General features: G+C 34.0%; 1 protein-coding gene across 8 annotated transcripts in view; it reads left to right on the forward strand.

Annotated features, from left to right (window-relative positions):
- The window catches only part of NBEA (neurobeachin), a 608086-nt gene that overhangs the window by 495903 nt on the left and 89014 nt on the right, over positions 1 to 23169 (forward strand). For all 8 annotated transcript variants that reach the window (XM_082365247.1, XM_082365248.1, XM_082365251.1 and 5 more), the window contains one exon: positions 8261 to 8373. In XM_082365247.1, coding sequence (XP_082221373.1) covers positions 8261 to 8373 — 113 coding nt within the window. The remainder of the gene's footprint in view (positions 1 to 8260; positions 8374 to 23169) is intronic.

Raw genomic sequence — 23169 nt, forward strand, 5'->3', positions numbered from 1 at the left:
AAGTTTAGAGAAGTGAAAGGTTAGTATGAGATAGTCTAATCAAGGGAGGCCTCATAGAAAAGATGGGCTTTAAATGAACTCTAAGAATTTTGTCATACGTAGATGATTATCCAGACAAAATGAACCTTCATACAGAAGTAGAATGACAAATTGGAAAAAGTTATGAATATAAATACCCTGAGGTACTCTCCCTGAATATATATATCCCTGCTAATTCTTCCTTTGCCATCATCCTGAAGTTCTGAGTAGGGGGTGCCAGTTTATACTGAGCACCAGCATTAAAGATATGGGTGATGGTATTATAGAGAAGCTTCACCAAAGCCACAATTGAGTACTTATTTAGGAAGCAGTTAGAATTGTCTATTTTCCTGATTTGTGGAGAATATTATATATCCATTCATATCCATTTATCTCCTCTTAATGGAACACTTTTCAGAGTTCTCTAAAGAAAGGACTCTGTCAGAGAAAGACAAATACTGTTATGATATCTCTTACATGTGGAATCTTAAAAAAACAAACTCAGATACAGAGAGCAGATTGGTGGTTGCCAGAGGTGGGGGGTGAGGGATGTGAAGATGGTCAGAAGGGACAAACGTCCAGTTATAAGATAAATTGGTCCTGGGGATGCAACGTCGGGCATACTGACTATACTTAACCATGTTGCATATTTGAAAGTTGCTAAAAGAGTAGATCTTAAAAGTTCTCATTGCAAGAAAAAAAAGTCTAACTATGTGAGATTATGGATGTTAACTTATTGTGGTGATCATTTCACAATATATGCATATATCAAACCACTGTACGCCTTAAACTAATGCAGTCTGCCAACTGTATCTCAATAAAACTGGAAAACAAAACAAAACAAAACAAAACAAAAAAAAAGAAAGGACTCTGAAGGTTCCTAGAATAAAGGGAACTATAAAGATGTTAAATTGTACCAATACCACTTTTACTAACATGGGTACCACTAAATGATCATGTTGTTTCATAGCACAGTTTTAGGGATACAGTTATTGTTCAATAAATACTTATAAGTCAATTGATTGAAATTTTAGATTTATCATTTCTTGAGAGAATGTTAGTGTTCTTATTGACAAATTATATTTAATTTCCTGGGTAATCCAAAGGCAATAAATGGTTGGCTTATATCTTATCATAGTCTTCTTTAAACATTTCTTTAATTATTCTTAATATCAAGATTCAGGAAAAAAATTTTTATTATTTGTTTAGTTTTATCATTTCTTTTTGATACAGTTCTTTAATATTAATATCAACATTCAGGAAAAAATGGCAAATAATGGTTAATGTTTACTGAGCAGTTTACAGTGTTGCAAATATGGTTCTAAGGGTTTTATGTGTATTTACTCATTTAATCCTAACAATAACCACAGAGTTCTTATCCCCATTTCACCAATGAGGAAATGAGGTGCAGAGAAGTAAATAACTCGCCCAAGTCACAGAGCTAATAAGTGAAGAAGTCAGGATTCTAATGTAGGTAGTTTGGTTGTAGAGCTTCACTCACTAACTATACCATACTGCCTCAGGATATCATGGCACCATTCAATTTCACCTCCAATCATTGGCCTTAATCTGTAACTACTTTTAAGACTGAAACAATTAATGATTTTTAGACAATTATTTTAATTTATATTTCATCAAAAGAACTTTTGAAGTTTATTTACCATCCTGACTTTTGTCCACAGGCATATTCTAGTACTAGATCTGGGCCTGGAATTATCATCTCTAATGTAGACCCTAGTACTGTGTTCAGCTAGGTCTCAGATCCAGAGAAAGAGTCTGAGACAGAGATTTGCTTGCAGGAAGTTTATTGGAGAGTGTCCTTGGGATCAACATCTGTGAGCGGAGTGAAGAAAGTAGAAGCGGGCAGAAGGAGAAATTGAACCCCAGAGTAATTGCAGCAAAGGCCTCAGCAGATCCCACAGGGAACCAGGAGCTAGACTAACCCTTCAGAGGTGTCTTGCCCTGAGGCAAGGCGGCCAGGCCTTCATTACCTCCACTTTGCAGTCATTGGATGCAGATTCCTGGAAAGGAGATACGACCTTGCGTGAAAGAGCTTTCTTCTGATCATGGCAACTCCTGGAGAATCCTGGAGAAGGCCACCAGCCACGACATGGGTGACACAACCACCATCCCCCCATCCAGGATAGAGTGGTTCTCAGAATCACCTGGAGGGCTTGCTGAAACCAACAGGTTCTGATTCAGTAGGTTTAGGGTGGGCCTCAAGAATTTGCATTTCTAACAAGTACCTAGGTGATGCTGATGCCACTGGTCCAAGGTTTGCACTTTGAGAACCACCTCCTCACACATATATTCTTAAAAGATTTACCTTACGATAATTGTCTTAATCTCCTGTAGCATTCACATCTTCTATAGCGCTGTCTATGCCACCCATGTTGGCACTTAGGATAAGGCATCCTTGGATTTTATGTCTGTATCTCTTCTTTCCAGTAAGATTATGAGGTCAAAGTTTTGCTCTATAAATGCTCACCAAATTGAACTGACTTAATATTTATGCTCTGTGTTTGCATGATTTTATGATCTATTATGTGAATTCACTAGAATTGCTGGATGAGGGATTCTTTAAATTTCCTGGATTAAAGAGAAGAGTTATAGAATAGAATCTGATTGAGAAGATGAAGCAATCCTTTCTGGCTTCTGGCTTCTGGTTTTTAAAAATATAGGTCAATGTGACTTAATAAATTCACATTTTCAATAAAAATATTCTAGTAACTCTCTTACCCTCTCAGATTTACCTTTTTTCTCCAAAATATTCTTTTAACATGAAATGTGAAATACATTTTATGACCCATTTCTTGTTCTCCATTTCTTGAGGTCTCTCATACTTGGCCAATTTGTCTTTTCTCCTTTTTAAATGCTTTTAAAAATAAGACTCTCTATAAAGCATACAGCAGCAGTGTCCTAGTATTAATACAATACAGTATGTAGATTTTTAGACCCTCCTGTGACATACATAAATGCATATAAATAAACACATTTTCCTGTATGTGTGTAAGTTTTGTAAAGATACTTCACATAGTAAAAGAAGCTTGTCAAATATTCAGAAAACATACTGTTTTGAAACGACACCTAAAGGCCCATAAATGTTTTCATGGCCTTTCTTTTGTTATATTTATATATTTAATATATACTCATTATAGAAAATTGGAAATATAGAAAAGTGTAATTTAAAAATTTACTTAATTTTGTTTACTAAAAACGTGATTTGTATTTATTTGGGTTCTGGGTGAGTGGAGTGTTGTTATGTAGAAATGTGAAATTCTATTTCAGAGTGTAATGCTTAGAATCCCTATAAAAATAATCTCAATAGATAATGGGAATATTTTTAAAATTTGTTTGTTTATTTTTGACTGCGTTGGGTCTTGGCTGCTGTGCGCGGGCTTTCTCTGGTTGTGGCGGGCGGGGGCTGCTCTTCGTTGCGGTGCGCGGGCGTTTCATTGTGGTGGCTTCTCTTGTTGTGGAGCGGGGGCTCTGGGCGCGTGGGCTTCAGTAGTTGTGGCACACAGGCTTGGTTGCTCCGCGGCGTGTGGGATCTTCCCAGACCAGGGCTTGAAGGCCTGTCCCCTGCATTGGCAGGCGGATTCTTAACCGCTGCGCCACCTGGGAAGTCCCGTGGAATATTCTGTTGAATATTCTCATAGTTGGTTCACTTGAAATTACCCTGAACCTACAGTAAAATATAAAAAATTTCAAACTAAATACGAGTATGGCTTGGATTCAGTTAAGAAGATAAGAAAGCATATGGGTGAAATATTTGTCATTTTTAATACATATGAGAAAGATGTAGAAGAATGAAGAGTAGGGAACCACTTTACCTTCAATAATAAATATTATTACCTTCTATTAAAAAAAATTTAATTACTTGAAGACTAGCCATAAATATCATAATTAACATTTTGGTGATTTTTCTGTTTTTTTCTTTTTCTCTGTGTGGTAATCTTTGGGAATCTGCTACACATACAGGTTCACATTCTTCTTTTTCCATCTCATTAAATAGTATTTGAAATCATGATCTTAAAAACTGCATGAAAGTCTAGCTTAGTACTGTGGTATAACTTATTTAACTATTTTGAAGCAATTGTTTTGTTTTCTTAATTTTTGAAGAACATTAAGTTTTGGAAGATTTTTAGTGATGCATAGAGTTTAACTAAAAATGTGGGTTCAACTTCTAATTCCCAGAGTTGACCTAATTTCCGTTTATTGTGTTCCAAAAGATACAGCCTATGCCTTATTTTATGGCTTATTAGATAATACTATGAACATGATGTTAAAATCTGGCATTCTTACATTAAAAAAAAAAAAAAAAAGCACATTGACTGCTAACATAGCTTCGTGTAAATGATCCCGTTAGATTTGGGAGGTTTTTTAAAAGGTTTTTGAGTTGTTTTTCATATGATCGGCTAATGAATTCAGCACAGCTTCCTCAACCCCAACCTTTTTCTCCTGTTTAGCATTTTCTACTTTTTTACTCTGTGATGTACAAGCCCTCCCTGGTTAATTATGTATATATTTAGCTACTGCATGTGTTGGGCTTATTATTGTCATCTAATTAAATGTAACTTGAACTGCTTGCTTCTAGAAAAATCATTAAAAATTCTTTCCTAATGACCTAGAGATGACAAAATGTCTGTAAAGTGCGAAGAAGCAGACAAGCACAGGAACATCGCTCTTAAAGAGTGCTAATCCAGATGCTGCAATCATCTAATTAAACAATATTTTGCTGTCATTAACATTTTCACCAAGGAATTGCAGTTATAATTTCTTTGTCAGCTGTCTCTAGATCACTTTACCTTCAAAACTAAAGTGCCATATAAAAACATTAAATTGGATGGTTTAATTAAAAGTTTTTTTTTTTAAATGAAGAAACATATCTAGTGTTTCTGAAATCTCATTTACTGTGCTTCACTTTTATTGTTTGAGTAGATTAGTGTCATAGGCTTGTGATAGTTAATATTAATCTTCCAAGGTAAGTCCTTAGAAGCATAGTTAGTAAAAAAAATTCTGCACTTATTACTGCTAGAAAAGGAAATAACAGCACAAGGTTATTTACTAAATTTCAATTATCCTAAAAAAATTAATAAATAAATACCTAGATGTGCCAGAACTTAACAGATATTATTTTGGAAATATTTCACTTTTTTGGTTAATTCAGTACACAGCAGGGTTTTTTTTTTTTTTTCATTTCACAAAGGTGTTCGGTAAAATAATTAAAGTAATAATGCTAATTCATGGCTAAAACTTATAAATGCAAAATCCCAGGGTACCAACTTCATCCATGTGAGTTTTAAATACATTGTGAATTTTTAATTCAAATCAAAAATAATACATTAACTGTCCATGTTGCAAAGCTTTTATGTGGAAAGTTTTATATAAAAAGGTTTTAATGTAACTGTCAGAACATCTGTTTATATAGTTTATTGTATTTGTTAGATTTAAAACATGCTATAAAGCTTTAGTAATTTAAAACTTACTAAATTTTTCTAAGCATTTATTTTTAAAGAATCTTCCAAAGATTATTAAAAGTGAATTAACAAAAAATGCAGGATAGATTAATTACCATGAGCTGTGACTGTAGACAGCAATCAATTTGTGTGTGTTTGTGTGTGTGTGTGTGTGTGTGTGTATGTTAAAGATACCTTCTTTTCTTTGTATTTTTTCCAAAAATAGCATTATATCTTTTCTTTAATTAGAAAATCATTCCTAGTGAAAGGCTAGTGTCTTCAAGTATAGTCTCTATTTTTATGCTGTTTGTACTTATATGATACATTTAAGTACTGAGTTAATGTAAATTGGCTTTTTATTTATTTTAGTTTGACAGTTTTTCCTTAAGTTATGAAACGTCATCAGAAAATTTAAAAACAGTTATTATGTCTAATTTTCAGCTATTGATTTACATAAGTAATAGAAAATATGTTACATAAATAACATCAAATTATTCTCTTAAAATACACATATATTGGAAGACCTCTTTTTCATTAAAATCTATAGATTTTTAAGTAGAATGGTAACCCAGAAAATGGCAGAGCACTAAATATGCCACGGGCCTACTTACAATCCCTGAAATAGCTCTGCCCAGCCAGTCTAGACTCTCTGTATATATACATGCATACAAAAAACACTGAGAGTAATCAAGTGTCCTAGGTTAACATAAACATGAACTCTCAGTAATAAATTTAAAATTTTAGAATTTTACACTGTGCATTTTACAGTGATACTGCTTTAGCAGTCTATTTTCATATACGAAAGACTGTAGTTAAAAGGTTCCAAATTCTTGTTTATTCTCATCACTATTTTTCATCACAGTAGACTTATAAAGCAGGTGCATTCATCGGCCACAGATATTTCCTTCTGGTGGTTTAACGTGCACATTCACAGGCCGCTCTCTCATGTGTACTTCTGTGCCTTTGCATGGGCCTCTTCCTCCAACAAGACTATCCTGCAATTTTCCTTTTTTATTTAGCTTATGATTTGTTCATCTTTTAAAATTTGGCTCATTTTATCGCATTTTTATCACATATGTATTCGTTCTTTCAACAAATATCTATCGGACAAACAAAATATGCCAATATACAGAGGCTTTTTTTTTTTTTTTTAAACTCAGACCCTACATTCTGGAGTTTATGGACTAGTGGAGAGGCAGACAAGTATTAGCTATAACACATCTGCAACAGTGCTGTGGCAGAGAACAAAGAGGAAGCCCTAACCTTACTCTCACCTTGCTCCAGGAAATGCAGAGTGGAAGCAACATTCTGCTTTCTATCAATTGCCTACATTTATAATATACACCCACATTAGTTTACATATTTAAAACAATAAGTAATTGTGTTGTAAAATGCAGAGATTCATATCAGAAACAGATAAAATAGTCACCGAATAAAATGTTTACTGAGTGAATTAATTAATTTGATTTCATGCTTATAATAGTTAGCAGATTTAGTTCTTCCTCAGATTATGGGGGGTTTTTTGTTTGTTTTTTTTTTTTTTTATTTCACAGTCACAGTTACCAGTTGCTACAAGAGGTAGGTATCATTTAATTTCAGTTCTTGATGACGAATAAGATAATGTATGCATATCTGTGCTACTGTTATGCTAACGTGGTGTGCAACAAGGAGCACAAGATGAAATCATATCACTAATATCAGGGAAATTGCTATTTTGTATGGATTTGAATGGAAATTTAGAAAGTCCTGTGATCAGTTCATAATGCATTTTTACAAAAAACAGTCTTGTCCAACGGAAGTTTTCTTTGGACCCTGTTTCTTTAATACTGCTCCTCTTAATTTCACCTGATCATATGTTATTCAGTGTCAGTTTATCAGGGTAAGCCAGCCCTGTGCTCTCCCTAAGCTTTGCCACGGTCCCATGGGCTTCAGTGTCCTACCTAAAATGCTTAAGTCATTCTGTCAAAAACTAACGAAAACCAACAAACAAAATTCAGCCTGACCTTCAGCAGCTCTCCACTAAAGTGAAACAACATAATACGAAAAGAAAATTCATGAACTTAAGGGAGTGAAAAAAATGTGCATAACATCTGCCTCGGTGCTTTTTCATACTGGCTTCAGAGTACTTCTGTTAACTTGTAAATTCTCTACATTCATTCTTAATAGAAGCACAATGTAGTATGCTGTATACTGGCAATAGAATTCTGGATATATACTCGTTATAGTAGAACACCGTCACATAATCTGCAAGTGTGCAGACCAGCAGGTGACCTCCTCCATGATCACTTTCAGGGACCCCAGCTTATGAGGCTCTGCTTCCAGGGTGACAATAGCATCTTCATCATAGTCAGCAGAAGAGAGATGGAGCATGGAGCACCCATGCAACAAGTTGCAGAGGACCAAGCCTGAAAGTAGCAGATACCATCTCTGCTCACATTCTGTAGATTAGAACCAAGTCTCACAGCCATGGCTACTAATAAGGGAGCCTGAGAAATGTGGTCTAGCCCAGGAAGAAGAGAAATTGATTATGACGAACAGCTAGCAATCACTACCACAAGTTACATTATAAAAAAGTAATTCTAGTTACTCACTTCTTAATTATTATTAAGTTCACTTGAAACGCATTGTTATAAGTGCTTTTGATTGAATGAAGACATAGTTCAATAAACAAAAGAGTTACTTTTCTTCTGCAATGCAATAGTTGCCTCATCTATTAGAAGCACAGGAACACTTTCATAAGCAATTAGTGTATACAGATTTTCATTTATCTTTTTCTTTACTAGGACGGACATATAACGATCTGAACCAATACCCCGTGTTTCCGTGGGTATTAACAAACTATGACTCAGAAGAATTGGATTTGACTCTTCCAGGAAACTTCAGGGATCTATCAAAGGTAACTTTTAAATATATAGAAGTCAATTTTCTTCGTAAGGCTATATTCTAAAAGCATTTCTACCAGAGTATATATGTTCAATTAATGTTTGTAAGAAAGTAAACCTGGATGTCTTCTCTTTTTGTAGTCAGCATCTAAATTTCATCAATGCTTAGCATAGGAATTAAGCTACAAGAAGATAAACCAGTACTAGTATGGCAAAATGAAATGGATATTTGAGAAGGAACATATGTAAGGAGAGGTTGTTCTGATATCCTAGGTTTTAAAGGTCAAGGCGAGAAACTTGAAATTAGTACAAAATTTGGCCAGTAATTTCTGTGGTATATTTCTTAGGTGATAAGACACTGTTATCTTGACCATAATACATACACACATACTGTAGGGGAGCTTGATACTGAAAAGAAAGTAGGGCACAATAATTTATCAAGGGTCTGTTAAGATAAAAGAGTGAAGATTTGGCCCAAAAATGGCAAGAAAAAAATACACAATGGGTGATAAGGATAAGAAGCAAATTTTTGGTTAGTTCGCCTCATTTATTGAGAAGAAACTTAAGTGGGATACTAAACTCTTTGAAATTCAGTGAAGACCTAGATACTAAGGCCCAAAAGCTTTTCTCTAGCCTCAGCTAATATCAGAGCCAAGCCCTAAAGTTTATATCAATACTTTAGCCATATTAAGCCTCAGGCCATTCACTCTGAATTTCATTCCCTTTTCTATTCTACTTAGTTGTCTGGTTTAGCATACCACAGCAGCACGAAAGGCATACAGGCATATGCGTATACATTTGGTTTTGGTTGGGGGAGAGTTGAGGAGCTCATGAACAAGGGTAGCATAAGTCCTGCAAGGCAGGGAAGCATGAAATGCAAGCAATTTAAAATTAATCCCGCAAATGGTTTTTAACTCAGCACACCTTCTCTTGCCTTTTTTCTTGCCTTTGAAAACTAGACCCACCTAAGTTGAAGTTCTCTATGCCACTGCTTACTAGCTGTGTGACCAGAAGCCACTCTCTTTTAGCCTCAATCTCCCCATTTGTAATACGAGAATAATACTGTCCTACCTCATACAGTTGTGAAGATCAAATGACATGTGCATTTAAAGAATGTAACATAGTACTTGGAACACAGAAGCACTTCATGAATATGAGCTATTATTACACGTGGAATATTTCTTAGCCTGTTTTTGAAGCCTGTATACTAATTTTTGCATATTCTTCTCTGTCATTCACTCTCTATTTCTTATATTTTATGTGACTGCCTTATCAAACTTGCTAGCTCATTGCTAATTTTAGCTATGCTATTATAATTACTCAAGGGACCTAAGGAATCAATTAGCCAACATCTTACTGAGAGTCACACAGCTGGTTAAAAAAAAAAAACAATGATAGCAATTGAATTTCAATATGGTTGCAAATATAGTAATTGTTCCAGTGAACAATTATTTGAACTGAACAAAAATCTTTAACCATTTACTAGGTGCAAATAAGTATTCAGGCTTAGGTAGATATAAGCACTGTAATTCATAAGGCTTGCCCTCTGGAAGCAAAATTAAATAAGATTAAAATTATTCTTATTTTATATAAGAATATAATTATTAAAATTATAAAATTAAAAATTAAATAAGATAAAATCATTTTCTGCAAAAATTAAATAAGAATATACTATATTTATAGAGAACTACATGAAAGGCAATAAATAGCGGTTAGGAATAAGAACTCTGGAGCTAGACTACCTGGGTTTAGATCCTAATTCTGCCACTTACTTGGTTTGGGACCTTAGACAACTATTTCATTTCTCTTTGCCTTAGTTTCCTCACCTGTATAATGGGGACAATAATAGTAGGGTTGTTGTGAGGATTTGATGAGTTAATAAGTATAAAAAACTTAGAAGAGTACCTAGCATATCAACATTAGCTATGAATATAAATATAATGCAGTAAATCATCAATATATGCCATATACTTTGAATTGCATTTCAAATTTTAAATAATGATGATAAATATATGCTGCTATATCTGTAATGGAATTAGAATGGTATGCATTTTTTACATGAATTGCTAAGGTTGAGGTGTAATCTTTGAGTGTAAAAAAAAAACAAACTAACTTATCAATATGAAGGTGAAAACTGTTAAACTAGTTCTTTAACAAAATCTTATCTACATGTGTTTTATTTAACATTAATTCAATAGGCACTATGTATTAGACACTATTTTATATATATATATATATATATATACACACAATAACATGTATAGTGTAGATTCTCAGGTAGCATGATACGTAGTCTTAAAACCTCATAAGCTAACTACCACTGTAGCTATCTTAGATTATTTGTAGAACAGGGAAGAAGGTCCTTTTTCTTTGAAATCAACTGGGATATCGTGGTGAAAGGAAGCTTACAGACCAAAGTTCCCTTCTTTCTTCCATTTATGTGTTCATTCTTTCAGTCATTCATTCAGTCAACAAATATTTATCACACACTTGCTGTTGTATGTCAAGCACTGTACTAGGTGGAAGAGTGTACAGGAGTTAATAAAACAAACATATTTGAGCCATCTTGGAAAAAGTCCAGTCCAGAGCTGAGATGAAAACTCAGATAGTTACCAGAAATCTGGGAGGCCTACATTATGACAGTAGATATAGTGGGGACTGTAGCAGATTGGAAAATGCAAGCTCAAGTACACTAAGACATTTGGACTCAAATATTCTTGAAACACTAACCCAACCAAAGAAAATATGGCCTTCATTATGATTAATATAGATTTTATAAGGCATATGGTAAAATATTTGCTAGTAATTATAGATTTTTAGTTTATTCATGTAGAAAAAATGAGGTAAATTAAATGAGGAAGTCACTGTTTCTAAAGTAACTGGAATATGTAAACATTCTTCAGGTTTTTAAAGCTGATCTATTTAATCTGTATGCCTTTTGGCAGAACTTTTCCCTTTCTGACCCACATGTGCTCTCCTAATTTTATTTAGTGTTAGATAAATAAAAGAGGTAAACAGACAGCCTAAATAAATTAGGCAATGTGAATACTAACTGTGCTTTTGCAAACATAGAGTCCTTCATGTTGTGAACATTTGAACCAATGGTTCTCTAAAGATAGATAGCTTTTCTTCCAATTCTGCTATGTTCCATGCTTTAGCAATTTGTTCTTTATTTTCTGTCAGAATAACATGATAGGAAAATGGTAGCAAATTAAAGCCTCTTGATGTGTTAATAAATTACTCTTGCATTGTTCCCATGCTTCATTGAATTTCTTAATAGGAACTTCTTACAAATGGGCTAGAAACCCGAGACTGTCCTGATAAAAATCATTAATAAATAAGTTTTTAATGTATGAAAATATATCATATTATATGCCTAATGGGAATAATGACATTTGAAATATAATAACTGGAAAGAAAAACTGCTAATAATGCAATATTATTATAGAGAAGAGATGACCATTGTGAAGCACATGAAATTCTTGTAGTTATAACCAGCACTACAAATGAAATTTTTAATGGAGAGTTTGGTAATCTTCAGAAACTCAAGGAAGATTTGGAATATTTTAATGATATTATTAACCAGAAACATTCTAAAAGATCTCCAATAACAAAAGAAGTTTTTCCCAAACAGAGATTAGGACCCAAGTAATAATTCCTATCAGTGAGTAATTCTAGAATTTGTCTTAGTAAACAACATTTGGAGCCCCAAATAATTTTTATATTCTTTACTGCATAAAAGTTAAGAAATGTACAATCCTAAACAAATTGAAAATTTCTTCTCTTTCTTTATACCTCTGCATTAAATTGGCTTTATGAATTCTAGTTATATCAGGACTTTTGAATGAATATTTCAGACAACCCAGCTTGAGCAATTGGCTTGAACAATAAATCAATATCATTGGTTCTCACAGCTAAAAAATTCAGAGAAAGGTTTAGTTTTCAGTCAGATTTATTTCCGGTGATGCAGATAATGCCATCAAGCAGAGTTCTTTCCATTGTTCTTCTCTGCCTTCCCATCTGTGGACTTCATACTCAGCCTCTTCTGGATGGCCTCCAGTAGCTCCAAGCAATCCCCTTTTAGGAGCAAAATCGCTGCAACAGTTCCAGACCTCACATCATACTATCCAAAGAAAGAGAGAGCATCTTACCAATGCTTACCATCTTACATCTTCCATGTAGCTCACATGGAAGACAAAAGAAACTTTCCTTTGCCAGAAATCCCGGAAAATGTCTCCTCATGCACTAGGCTAAGAGTTGACGGGAGGAAATTTGGATTCCTGTTTCCGAAAGAAAGGGGGCTTAGTTGGTGAGCAACAAACAACTCACTATTATAAAGTGTCAAATATACTGTATCTGAAAGTTTCTTCTTTATAGTTTCTATAATCTAGACAATAGCAAATAAATTACAGGTTTGTGTACACATAGCTACTATGTAAAAGGAACTTTGCAAGGTGCTAAGAGGACTTTAAAGTAGAGTCCTGACCCTCAAGGAATGTTCATTGGTTATAATCGGAAAAAAACCAATAGGCAGTAGGTTGCTTATTACATATATATAATTATAATATATGACATTCAATGGAGTCAGAGATAAATTTACCATAATAAATTAAGCTAATCAGGCTTAAACTTCAAAGCCCCTCAAGTTTCAGGGGCTTCTTTTTATCCCTTGCCCCTAATTTTGTTCATAGTTTTATGCTCATTTTCTTAAAGAACCCCTCTCCTACGAATTGCTTGTCTCATAAAACCCAGATCCACCCTCAGTGCAAAGGAAGGAGCTGTCTCTTGAGGAACCCTGGATGCTTCACTGAAGCAAATGAGAGGGGTACATAAGGGTTTTAAACATCTAGCTACTCCTGGATCTATTTCTTCCCATGTCTGATCTAGGTCCGTAATTCAACTGTTACATGCATTTCTTACGTACGTCCCCAAAACGTTCTGACAATACTGACAAAGCAATGGCTTTCTATTTCATTTTAAGCAACATCTAATACTTAACAAAAGCATGTTGGATAAATTAGTAGCAATATTTTTATAGTATTATGCAGATAAGAACCAAAAATGAGAAACAAAGTAAATAAAGATAATGTCTCTGCCGCAGACCTACTTTCCCCAGGACTTTGATGCCATGGCCAGGATGGCGATATGAGCTGGAGATGGCTTTCTTGCTCCTCACAAAGTCCCTGCTACAGTCAGGGCTACAGCAAGCACTCTGCTCTCAGTTACAGAGGAAGGTGAATCCTGGAGGTTTCTGTTCTCTGTATTGGATGCTGGGAAAGGTTAATCCTAGAATTATCAGACCTTTTCAGTTTTCCTTTATGTGTATCAGCATTAAAATTGAGAGGGAAAAAAAGGAGAGGTAGTTAACAGAACATGAAAAGAATGTCAGCTCTGTTCAAATGTAGCTCTCTCACCTGCTGTACAGACTTAGGCATGTTTCCTAAGCTTTCTGAACTTCTGTTTCCTCTTCTTTAAATTGAACACAATAGTATTTACAAAATAGAGTGGTTGTGCCTAATGTAGGTAAGGCATCTAGTATAATGTCCAACACACAGTGGCATTCAGTGACTGGGGGCTACGAAACAAAGTTCCGTAATTGTCAGTTGACAGTTCACCATCTTTGGTGTGATTGAAAAAAATCTAGTGAAAAAGATCAATTTAATTTTGTTTTAATAAAATTAAAAGCAACAACTTTTAATAAAATATAAAATATTTTTCATGCAATAAATAATTGCTTTTTCATCTCTTTAAATTACCAAGTTACCAAAATCTTAAACATCAAATTACTGAAGTTAAATTAAACATTTATTGAAACTGGAGATGAAATATTTATTTAGATGAATATTTATTTAGATGAAATTTATTTAGATGAAATATTTATTTAGATGAAATATTTTATTATATTTATAACATTCTTACTCCTTCCTTCGCCCATTTAACTGAACAGTTGAAGAGCACAGGAGAAATGAAATTTCCTTATCAGTAAAATTTATTAGACCCCTCATTTGATTAGACATCACAAGTTCAAGTTTTATTCATTACATGTACAGGTTAGAGGTCATATGTATTGTTTGACATGCTGGACAGCTAATGAAACAATCTGTCATTGACTTATCTTTTCAGTACTCAACCACCAGTGGGTGTAGAGATTTTTTCCCCAATTTATGCAGGTTTTCCTCATGGAGATGTGATTTTGTGGTGAAATCTATCTTAAAACATGATATATGCTACTGCTTCAGTTATTTACATATGCTCATATGAACTTTACTCTGAAATTACAGTGGTTACGTGACTTTGACATGAAGCACAGCCCCTTGCTCATTAAAGTGTAAATGGAATTTTCCTATTTCCCAGTCATGCCCTCTGATAAGTGAAATAGTTTCATCACAAAGCCAAGTCTTACTAATATTGACATGAGCGTAGGACATCACACACACACACCCATTCACTGAGTGGAAAAAATATGTTTTGTTAACACAGGAGTTGTTTGACTGACAGATGATGATAAGCATAACCATTTTCCCAAATTATTATGCCACTTTAAAAAAGGAAGTGATAATGCCTTGAGGCTTGGAAATGTGATAATGCAAATGGATGCACTGAAGTGTGAATACTCTCAACTGTCCACCCTTGATACTGCCAAACGCCTACATACCACGTAGAAAAGGGTTTACCTCAACTCGGCAATGTGATGCAAGTTTCTACAGTCATTTTACCTTTCTTTCTCATCATAAATTAACAATATCTAAAATGAAATTAGTTTTATTTGCTTTAGTATATAATTTACCTAACGCTTTAGTTTTAACAACAAAACGTGAAGAACGGGCAAAACTACTAAGTGTATTGGTAGCTGACTCTGATGATATAAAACTTATTAGAAGACAAAAATGTGAATGTGTAAATTTAATTATATACCATCTGCCAAAAAACCTACTTCCAAATATGAAATTTTTTCTAACTGTATGTTGAAGGTCGCCTTAACATAGAACCCAACTTGAAAATCGTTTTTGTTAGGCTGGCTTCTATTGCAATGCTGAAGGATAAGTGCTATTTTAAGACAAGGTATGAATTGTCAAAATCTGGATACTGTTTTAAACTCATGGAATAATCCAAGCTGAGGGCATAATTTGCAAGGGGGGATATGCAAAAGGGCACCAATTTCAAAATTGGATTTATTTAAATTAATAATTTTATTCATTCACTTATTCTTTCATTACACAAGCATTTATTGCACAGCTACTCTGTGCCAGTCACTGGAGACAAAAAGACAGTAAGAACTGGCCCATACCCTGAAGAGTTTACAGTCATTTTTAGTTTACTATAGAAAGGAAAAGGGAGCCTGCCCTGTACGCTTTTGTTTTACCTGCCACGTGTCACATCTAAAATATAGCATCATTGCGGCAAAATTAGACCAAAGTCAGTTTCCTTTAACCTTGCTTCCCAGATGAAGCAGAATATTCAGCAGTGATGATCTTGAAACTAATTTATAGGCTTATCATTATCCTACTACTTAACACTTAGAAAGCTTTTAGAACTGACAAATGAAGATTTAAGATACTTTATTTTATTTATACCTCCATTGTTTTTTTGTAAATATACTTTATTTATACCTCCATTGTTTTTATGTAAAAATGGTTACTTTTCACTAAGATATTTAAAACTGATTTTCTTAGGAATTTTTCTGGGATAATGATAACAATAATAGCCAACATTTGACATGTATTATTACATGCGAGGCATCGTGTTAAACATTGTACATAGATTTTCTCATTTTATCCCCACAACCCTATGATGAATTGCACTAGTTACATAGGTTCTATTTCCTTTCATTTCTTACCTATTATTTCTCTACAATCGTTAGGTAGAATATACTTCTTTTTTAAAAAAAACTAGTGATTAAGTTATCTCCTAGATGCCCTCCACCTTTCCTAAACACCCTACACTAAGGACAGTCATGTCAGATATGAGCAGAGGCAACAGAAATGCATGGAGTGAGCCACTCTACCTCTCCAGAGGTTTTGGTTCTATGTGGAACTGACATACCTACTAACGTGCCCATAAATTTTGCTAATCAAAATGCAACTTTGGCTGAAAGTTTATCTTTCTTCATAGTATAATTAATTGTGTTTATTCATCCTATGAAAAAGTATTAAAAGAAATACACTCAATTATAGCCAACAAAATATAATTCCTACACTTCCTTTTATTAATACTTCATTACTTCAGGCTCCATTTCTTAAGAATGTATGTGGAAACTGTGTTGTGATTAGCTGAAGTTCACCTGATGATGAAAGGCCATGTTAAGCAAATTAATAGTGTGCATAAAATTGCAAAGGGGAGATTTAATCTATTTAAGAGAACAAAATTTTCACACATTTTACAAACATAAATTTCCAAATTAAAAGGATTCTTTTCAATAAGAACAACCTAAAACATAAGTACCATATGTTTTAAAATTTGAATTTGAAAGATTTTTCTTTGTTTTTACATTCAATTTTTATCTTATTTTGACTTTTTATTATAAAATTTTTCAAAAGAAAAGTACCAACAATAATTAATACCCACTTACCCAGTGCCTAGATACAACAATTATTAACATTTTAGCTTTTTTTTGTTGTTTTACTGAAGTGCTTTAAGGTGAATTAAAGATATCATACTTTATCCCTAAATCCTTTAGTATGAAAAATACATTTTCCTACATTACCAGAATACCATCATCACAGCTCACAAAACTTATGGTAATTCCCTAATATTATGTAACACTGTGCCCATAATCAGGTTTTCCCAGTTGCCTACCATATGTCTTTAAAAAATTGGTTTGTTCAAGCCAGGATTCAGTCAAGGACCACACAGTACATTTTTTTTTGAAATAAGCAATTTATTTTTTCTTGTCCTTTTTTAAATTGAAGTATAGTTGATATACAATATTATATTAGTTGCAGATGTACAAATCGTGATTCAAAATTTTTATAGATTAATTCCATTTAAAGTTATTATAAAATACTGCTATATTCTCTGTGCTGTACAATATATCCTTGTAGTTTATTTATTTTATACCTCTTGATCCCCTACTCCTATTTTGTTCCTCCCCCCTTCCCTCTCCTTACTGGTAACCACTAATTTGTTCTTTATATCTGTAAGTCTGCTTCTGTTGTGTTATATTCATTTGTTTTATTTTTTAGATTCCACGTATAAGTGATATTATACAGTATTTGCCTTTTTCTGTCTGACTTATTTCACTAAGCATAATACCCTCCAGGTTCATCCATGTTGTTGCAAATGATGAAATTTTCATTCTTTTTATGGCTGAGTAGTATTTTATTGCGTGTGTGTGTGTGTGTGTGTGTGTGTATATATATATATATATATATATATATATATATGTGTGTGTGTGATATATGTGTATGTATATATGTGTGTATATATACATATATGATATATATATGTGTGTGTATATATGTGATATATATGTGTATGTATATGTGTGTATATATATATGTGATATATATGTATATATGTGTATGTATATATGTGAGTATATATATATATACATATATATATATATATGTATATATATATATCTCACATCCTGTTTATCCATTCATCTCTTGATGGACCACTTATGTTGCTTTCATATCTTGGCTATTATAAATAGTGCTCCTATGAACATTGGGGTACATGTATCTTTTTGAATTAGTGTTTTTGTTTTCTTCAAATTCTACCCAGAAGTAGAATTGCTAGATCATATGTTAGTTCTATTTTTAGTTTTTTGAGGAACCTCCATACTGTTCTCCATAGTGGCTGCACCAATTTACATTCCCACCAACAGTGCACAAGGGTTCCCTTTTCTCCACATCCTCACCAACAATTACTATGTGTGTGGTCTTTTTGATGATAGCCATTCTGATAGCTGTGGGTAGTATCTCACTGTGGTTTTTTTTCTTTTTTTAAATTAATTAATTATTTATTTATATATTTTTGGCTACTTTGGGTCTTTGTTGCTGCCCGCAGGCTTTCTCTAGCTGCGGTAGGCGGGGGCTTAGTTGCAGTGTGCGGGCTTCTCATTGCGGTGGCTTCTCTTGTTGCGGAGCATGGGCTCTAGGTGCGCGGGCTTCAGTAGTTGTGGCACGTGGGCTTCAGTAGTTGTGGCACACGGGCTCCAGTAGTTGCAGCTCGCAGGCTCAGTAGTTGTGGTGCACGGGCTTATGTGCTCCGCGGTATGTGGGCTCTTCCCAGACCAGGGCTCGAACCCATGTCCCCTACATTGGCAGGTGGATTCTTAACCACTGCACCACCGGGGAAGTCCCTCATTTTGGTTTTGATTCATATTTCTCTGATGATTAACGACGTTGAGCGTCTTTTCATGTGCCTGTTGGCCATCTGTGTTTTTTGGAAAAAATCTCTATTCAGGTCTTTTGCCTGTTTTTTAATTGGGTTATTTGTTTTAATATTGAATTGTATGAGCTTTTTGTATACATTGGGTATTAACCCCTCGGTCATATCATTCGCAAATATTTTCTCCCATTCCGTAGGTTATCTTTTCATTTTGTCAATGGTTTCCTTTGCTGTATAGGTCCCATGACCACATAGTATGTTTGATTCTTATGTCTCTTAAATGTCTTTTAGGTTAGAATAGTTCCTACCCACTACCCTTTTTTTTTCATGACAGTGACTTATTAAAGAAACCATGCCAGCTCTCCTGTAGAATATCTCATCTTCTGCATTTGTCTTTTTTACCTCATGTTGTCATTTAACTTATTTTAAATGTTTGATATATGGCAATTCAAATATCAGTGAAGATTGATAACAGGAATTTATATTTGGAAATATATGATATTTATTGTTTGCTAGCTAAGATATAAAGTTACCATAACTTATCAAAATTTATGAAAGTTAAAATGTTCACATTTGAAAGATATTCCTGGGTCATATAATTTAAAAAGCCATCTAAAATTCTATACACGGGATAAACCAAATAGTAAAAAAAGGTGATGGAAAACTAAAGATTTCCACTATTCTCACTCCCCAGAGGCAACTGTTATTATAGTTTCACGTATATTCTGCAAAAATTTTTCTCTGAATATTTAAGCAAAAATATATTACATATATACTCTATAGGATTTTTAGAGAAGCATTGATAATGCTCAATGATGCTGGGTTTGCAACTAGCTTTTTTCAATCCTAGTACTAGTCATGATAATTTAATATTATCTCTAATCCATTCTCCACAGAACCGTTGGAGGTACCTTTGTAAAGCCTAACTCAAATCTTGTTTCTCTCCTGCTTAAAACCATTCAGTGACTTTCCACTGCACTTACCATAAAATACATTTCATCACTCTGGTCTACAAGGCCTCTACCCACTTTCTCGCCTCATCTCATAAACTCTTCCTCTCGTCTATTATGCTTTAGTCACACTGCTTTTCTTTCTGTTCCTTGAACATACCATCACGCCCCTCTTTGACCCTTTGCACTAGCTCTTCCTCCGTCTTGAATTCTCTCACCCCAGAATTTCTTATGACTGACTTCTTCTGGTCATTCATGTCCCTGCTCAGAGGTTCTTGAGAGATGCCTTCCTTCTCCACACAGTCGATGCTATCCTATTACTCTGTTTTAATTGTCAACAGAGCACTTATCGCTGATAGTTTCTCATTTACCAAATTGCTTATTTATATTTTGTCTGTCTCTGTCTCTACAGACAGACAGAAACATACACACACCCATACACACACATTCTCTTAAGTGCACAGATACACACCTACATTTAAACGCACACTTCATGAGAACAGCGACCTTGTTTATCTTATTTTAGGGTATAATTATAGGCATAATTTCTGACACATAGTAGGCACTCAATATTTATTGAATTAATGTATCTTGGAATTTTTTCTAATCAGCCTTTTTGATTAGCTGCATAATATACAGCAGTGTGGGTGTGTCATCATGTAACTAATCCTTTATTGGAAATTTAGACTACTTCCAGTTTTAGTTTGCTTGGTTTTTTGCCATTTCAAGCAATTCTGTGAAAAATATCCTGCATCTTATTCTTTCCATATTATAAATTCCTCAGAGTGGAATTACTAGATCCAAACAAAGCATGTGCCTATTTTAAAAAATATTACCAGTTTTCCCCACAAGAAATTTATACCAATTATATTCCTACCAACTGTATTATTAGGTATCATGTTTGTTACACCCTGGCCAACAATGAGTATTATGAAACAATAATTTTTGACAACCTAATGAATAAAAATAATTTTTGTTTGACATTTTAAGAATTGCCAGTGTACTTCTGATCTTTGGTTCCAAGTAATAGAAAATCAACTTAAACTGACTTTAAAATATAAAGTTGTTTTGGCTTATATCACTGAGAAATACAGAGATGGGTCAGTTCAGGTAAACTGGATCCAAGGGCTCCCCAGTGTTGTAGGATGCAACATATCTGTTACTTTTCTGCATCGGCATCAATTCTCAGTCCGGCTTCTCTATGTTATAGCAGTGATGCCTTTGTAACCCCACCAGAAACAGAAAATCCTTCTTTCCCAGGTATTTTCAGCAAAGTTTCATTGGAATAACTTGAATCATGTGCTCATTTCTGTACCAATCTTACTGGTCATATAGATAGGATATGCCGATTGACAGGTCTGGATCACATGACTACCCAAAAGGTCTGATAATAGAGTCAGCCCATCTGAACCAGGTAGACCAAGGATAAGGAAGGAGTGGTTCACAGAGGAAGAAGGAATAATGGATGCTGAGCAGAAAAAGAAGAGATACCATTACATTGTATGAGCCGGTGATATTTTTCCTACATACATTTCATTCATTTTTCTGTGAATTGCCTGTTCATCTCATTTGCTCATTTAATTGGATCATTCCTTGGTTTTTACTGATTTGTAAGAGTTCTTTTTTTTAAAGGAAACTAGCTTTTTATCATATGTGCTATAAATATTTTCACTACATGTTGTCTTTTGATTATGCCTAAAAAGTTTGTCTAAAATTTCTATACGGAAATATAAAGTATTGTACAATCAGATCAATTCACCTTCATTCATTCAGGATATATGAGGCATCTAAAAAGAGCCAGGGTACTGTATTAGGTACTGAGGATACAGGGATGAATAAAACATAGGGCATTCCCTTGAAGGGCTTATCTGCTGGGTAAAAGAAGTTATAAACTTGCCTAACTGTTACCAAATGGTAACATGTAGGGCTTCACAGATGAAATTTGAGCTGCTTCCGGAAGAATGATTTGGAACTCCCCGGTCAGATAAGAGAGAGGCTGGGAATTCACTTGAGCACAGAAGGGTCTATAGGTATGATTTCTATTTTGTCATAACCGAGAATTTTAAGAATGATATTATGTAGCTCATGACTGACAAAACAAGAAAGGCAAGAATTCTTGAAGCTTCTTCTAAGGATTTCCAAGCCCTCGGTTATCATAAAGAAAGATAACAAGATGACCTAGATATGTTAGAAGCTCAGATGTGTTGAGTGTTGACCTAATAATTAAAGTAATACTCAGAAGCCAAACAAATCCGTCAGCTTTACCCAGCTTCAAGCTGTCTAGCACAAAGCTTCAGCTGGTTCTGTAAAATGTACAGCAATCAGCCACCAATGTGATCTTGATTTGACTTTTCTTCATTGTCTTCATCTGTAACGTAAGGGAGTTGGATTACTAGGCCTGTAAGGTTCGTTCCATTTCTGAGGATCTGTGATGGATGAGGAATCTCATAGACAGCTATAGAAGAAAATAAAAATGACATCAGGATCAGAATTTCATATTTAGCAATGAAAAAGCCATGCAGTGTTGTGGAAAGAGTAGAGACCCAGGCACCCGTTTCCTTGTCATGAAATCAGGTTCATAATGAATGCTGTGTCCACCTCAGAGACTTTTGAAAATCAATCCAGAAAATGGATGTGAAGACATTATCTTATATAAATACATAGTATTATTAGCAGTTGTAGCAACAATAGTGACCTCTTGAACATTTTTTAATGTGTAAATAGAGTCCTAATGCCATGAATATCATAAGCATTTTCAAGTTATTTTGATATACTAGAATTCAGTTTTATTAATATTGATTTATTTGGACCTCTGATTTTCCCTTGAAAACCCTTTTTATTCTTATAATTTCTAATCTATTTTAATGGCATTGACCATACCTCAGGTGAATCCACATTTATGTTTTATTTATTTACTGAAATCAACTCTATGCTCAGATTTTATATTCTCTAGAGTCCTTTTAGTGTCTCATATAGTACCATTTACCCAATAAGTATTTTTTATTTAAATAATTTTTGTTGCTCATTTTTACCTGTTTTATTTAATATATATATCTGTTCCATATGAAAGAACTGATAAAACTTGTAAGGTTTCATGAAATAGAAAAACATTGATAGATAAAGGCTAAGAGAACAGAAAGGGAAAGAAAATAGGAAAATGAAACCAAAGAAAAAGTTGGCACTCAAAAATATATACTATAATGATTCTAACCAGAAGTTTTCAAAGTACCTTTTAATAGACACTAGTTCTATAGCATGTTAACAAGAAAGCAAAAGGAAGAATGAGGTTCTAATAAAAATAGATAGATAGACAGACAAACACTGGAGTGAACAAAATTAAGCAACGCTGTTTACAATAATATTTCTCAGAGCCTTTAATAATGTAAATCTCCATAAGCATCTGTCAGGATTTTTGTTGCATATAATAAAATCACAGTTTATCAGGAAAACAAAGCTTTTTGTGGTACTTAAAGCTGAGACAAATGTCTCTCGTTGGTATTCAAAACAGGTAAATTGAAAGACAGA

The sequence above is a fragment of the Balaenoptera borealis genome (genome assembly GCF_965194805.1).
Source record: "Balaenoptera borealis genome assembly, chromosome: 18".
Taxonomy (NCBI): Eukaryota; Metazoa; Chordata; class Mammalia; order Artiodactyla; family Balaenopteridae; genus Balaenoptera; species Balaenoptera borealis.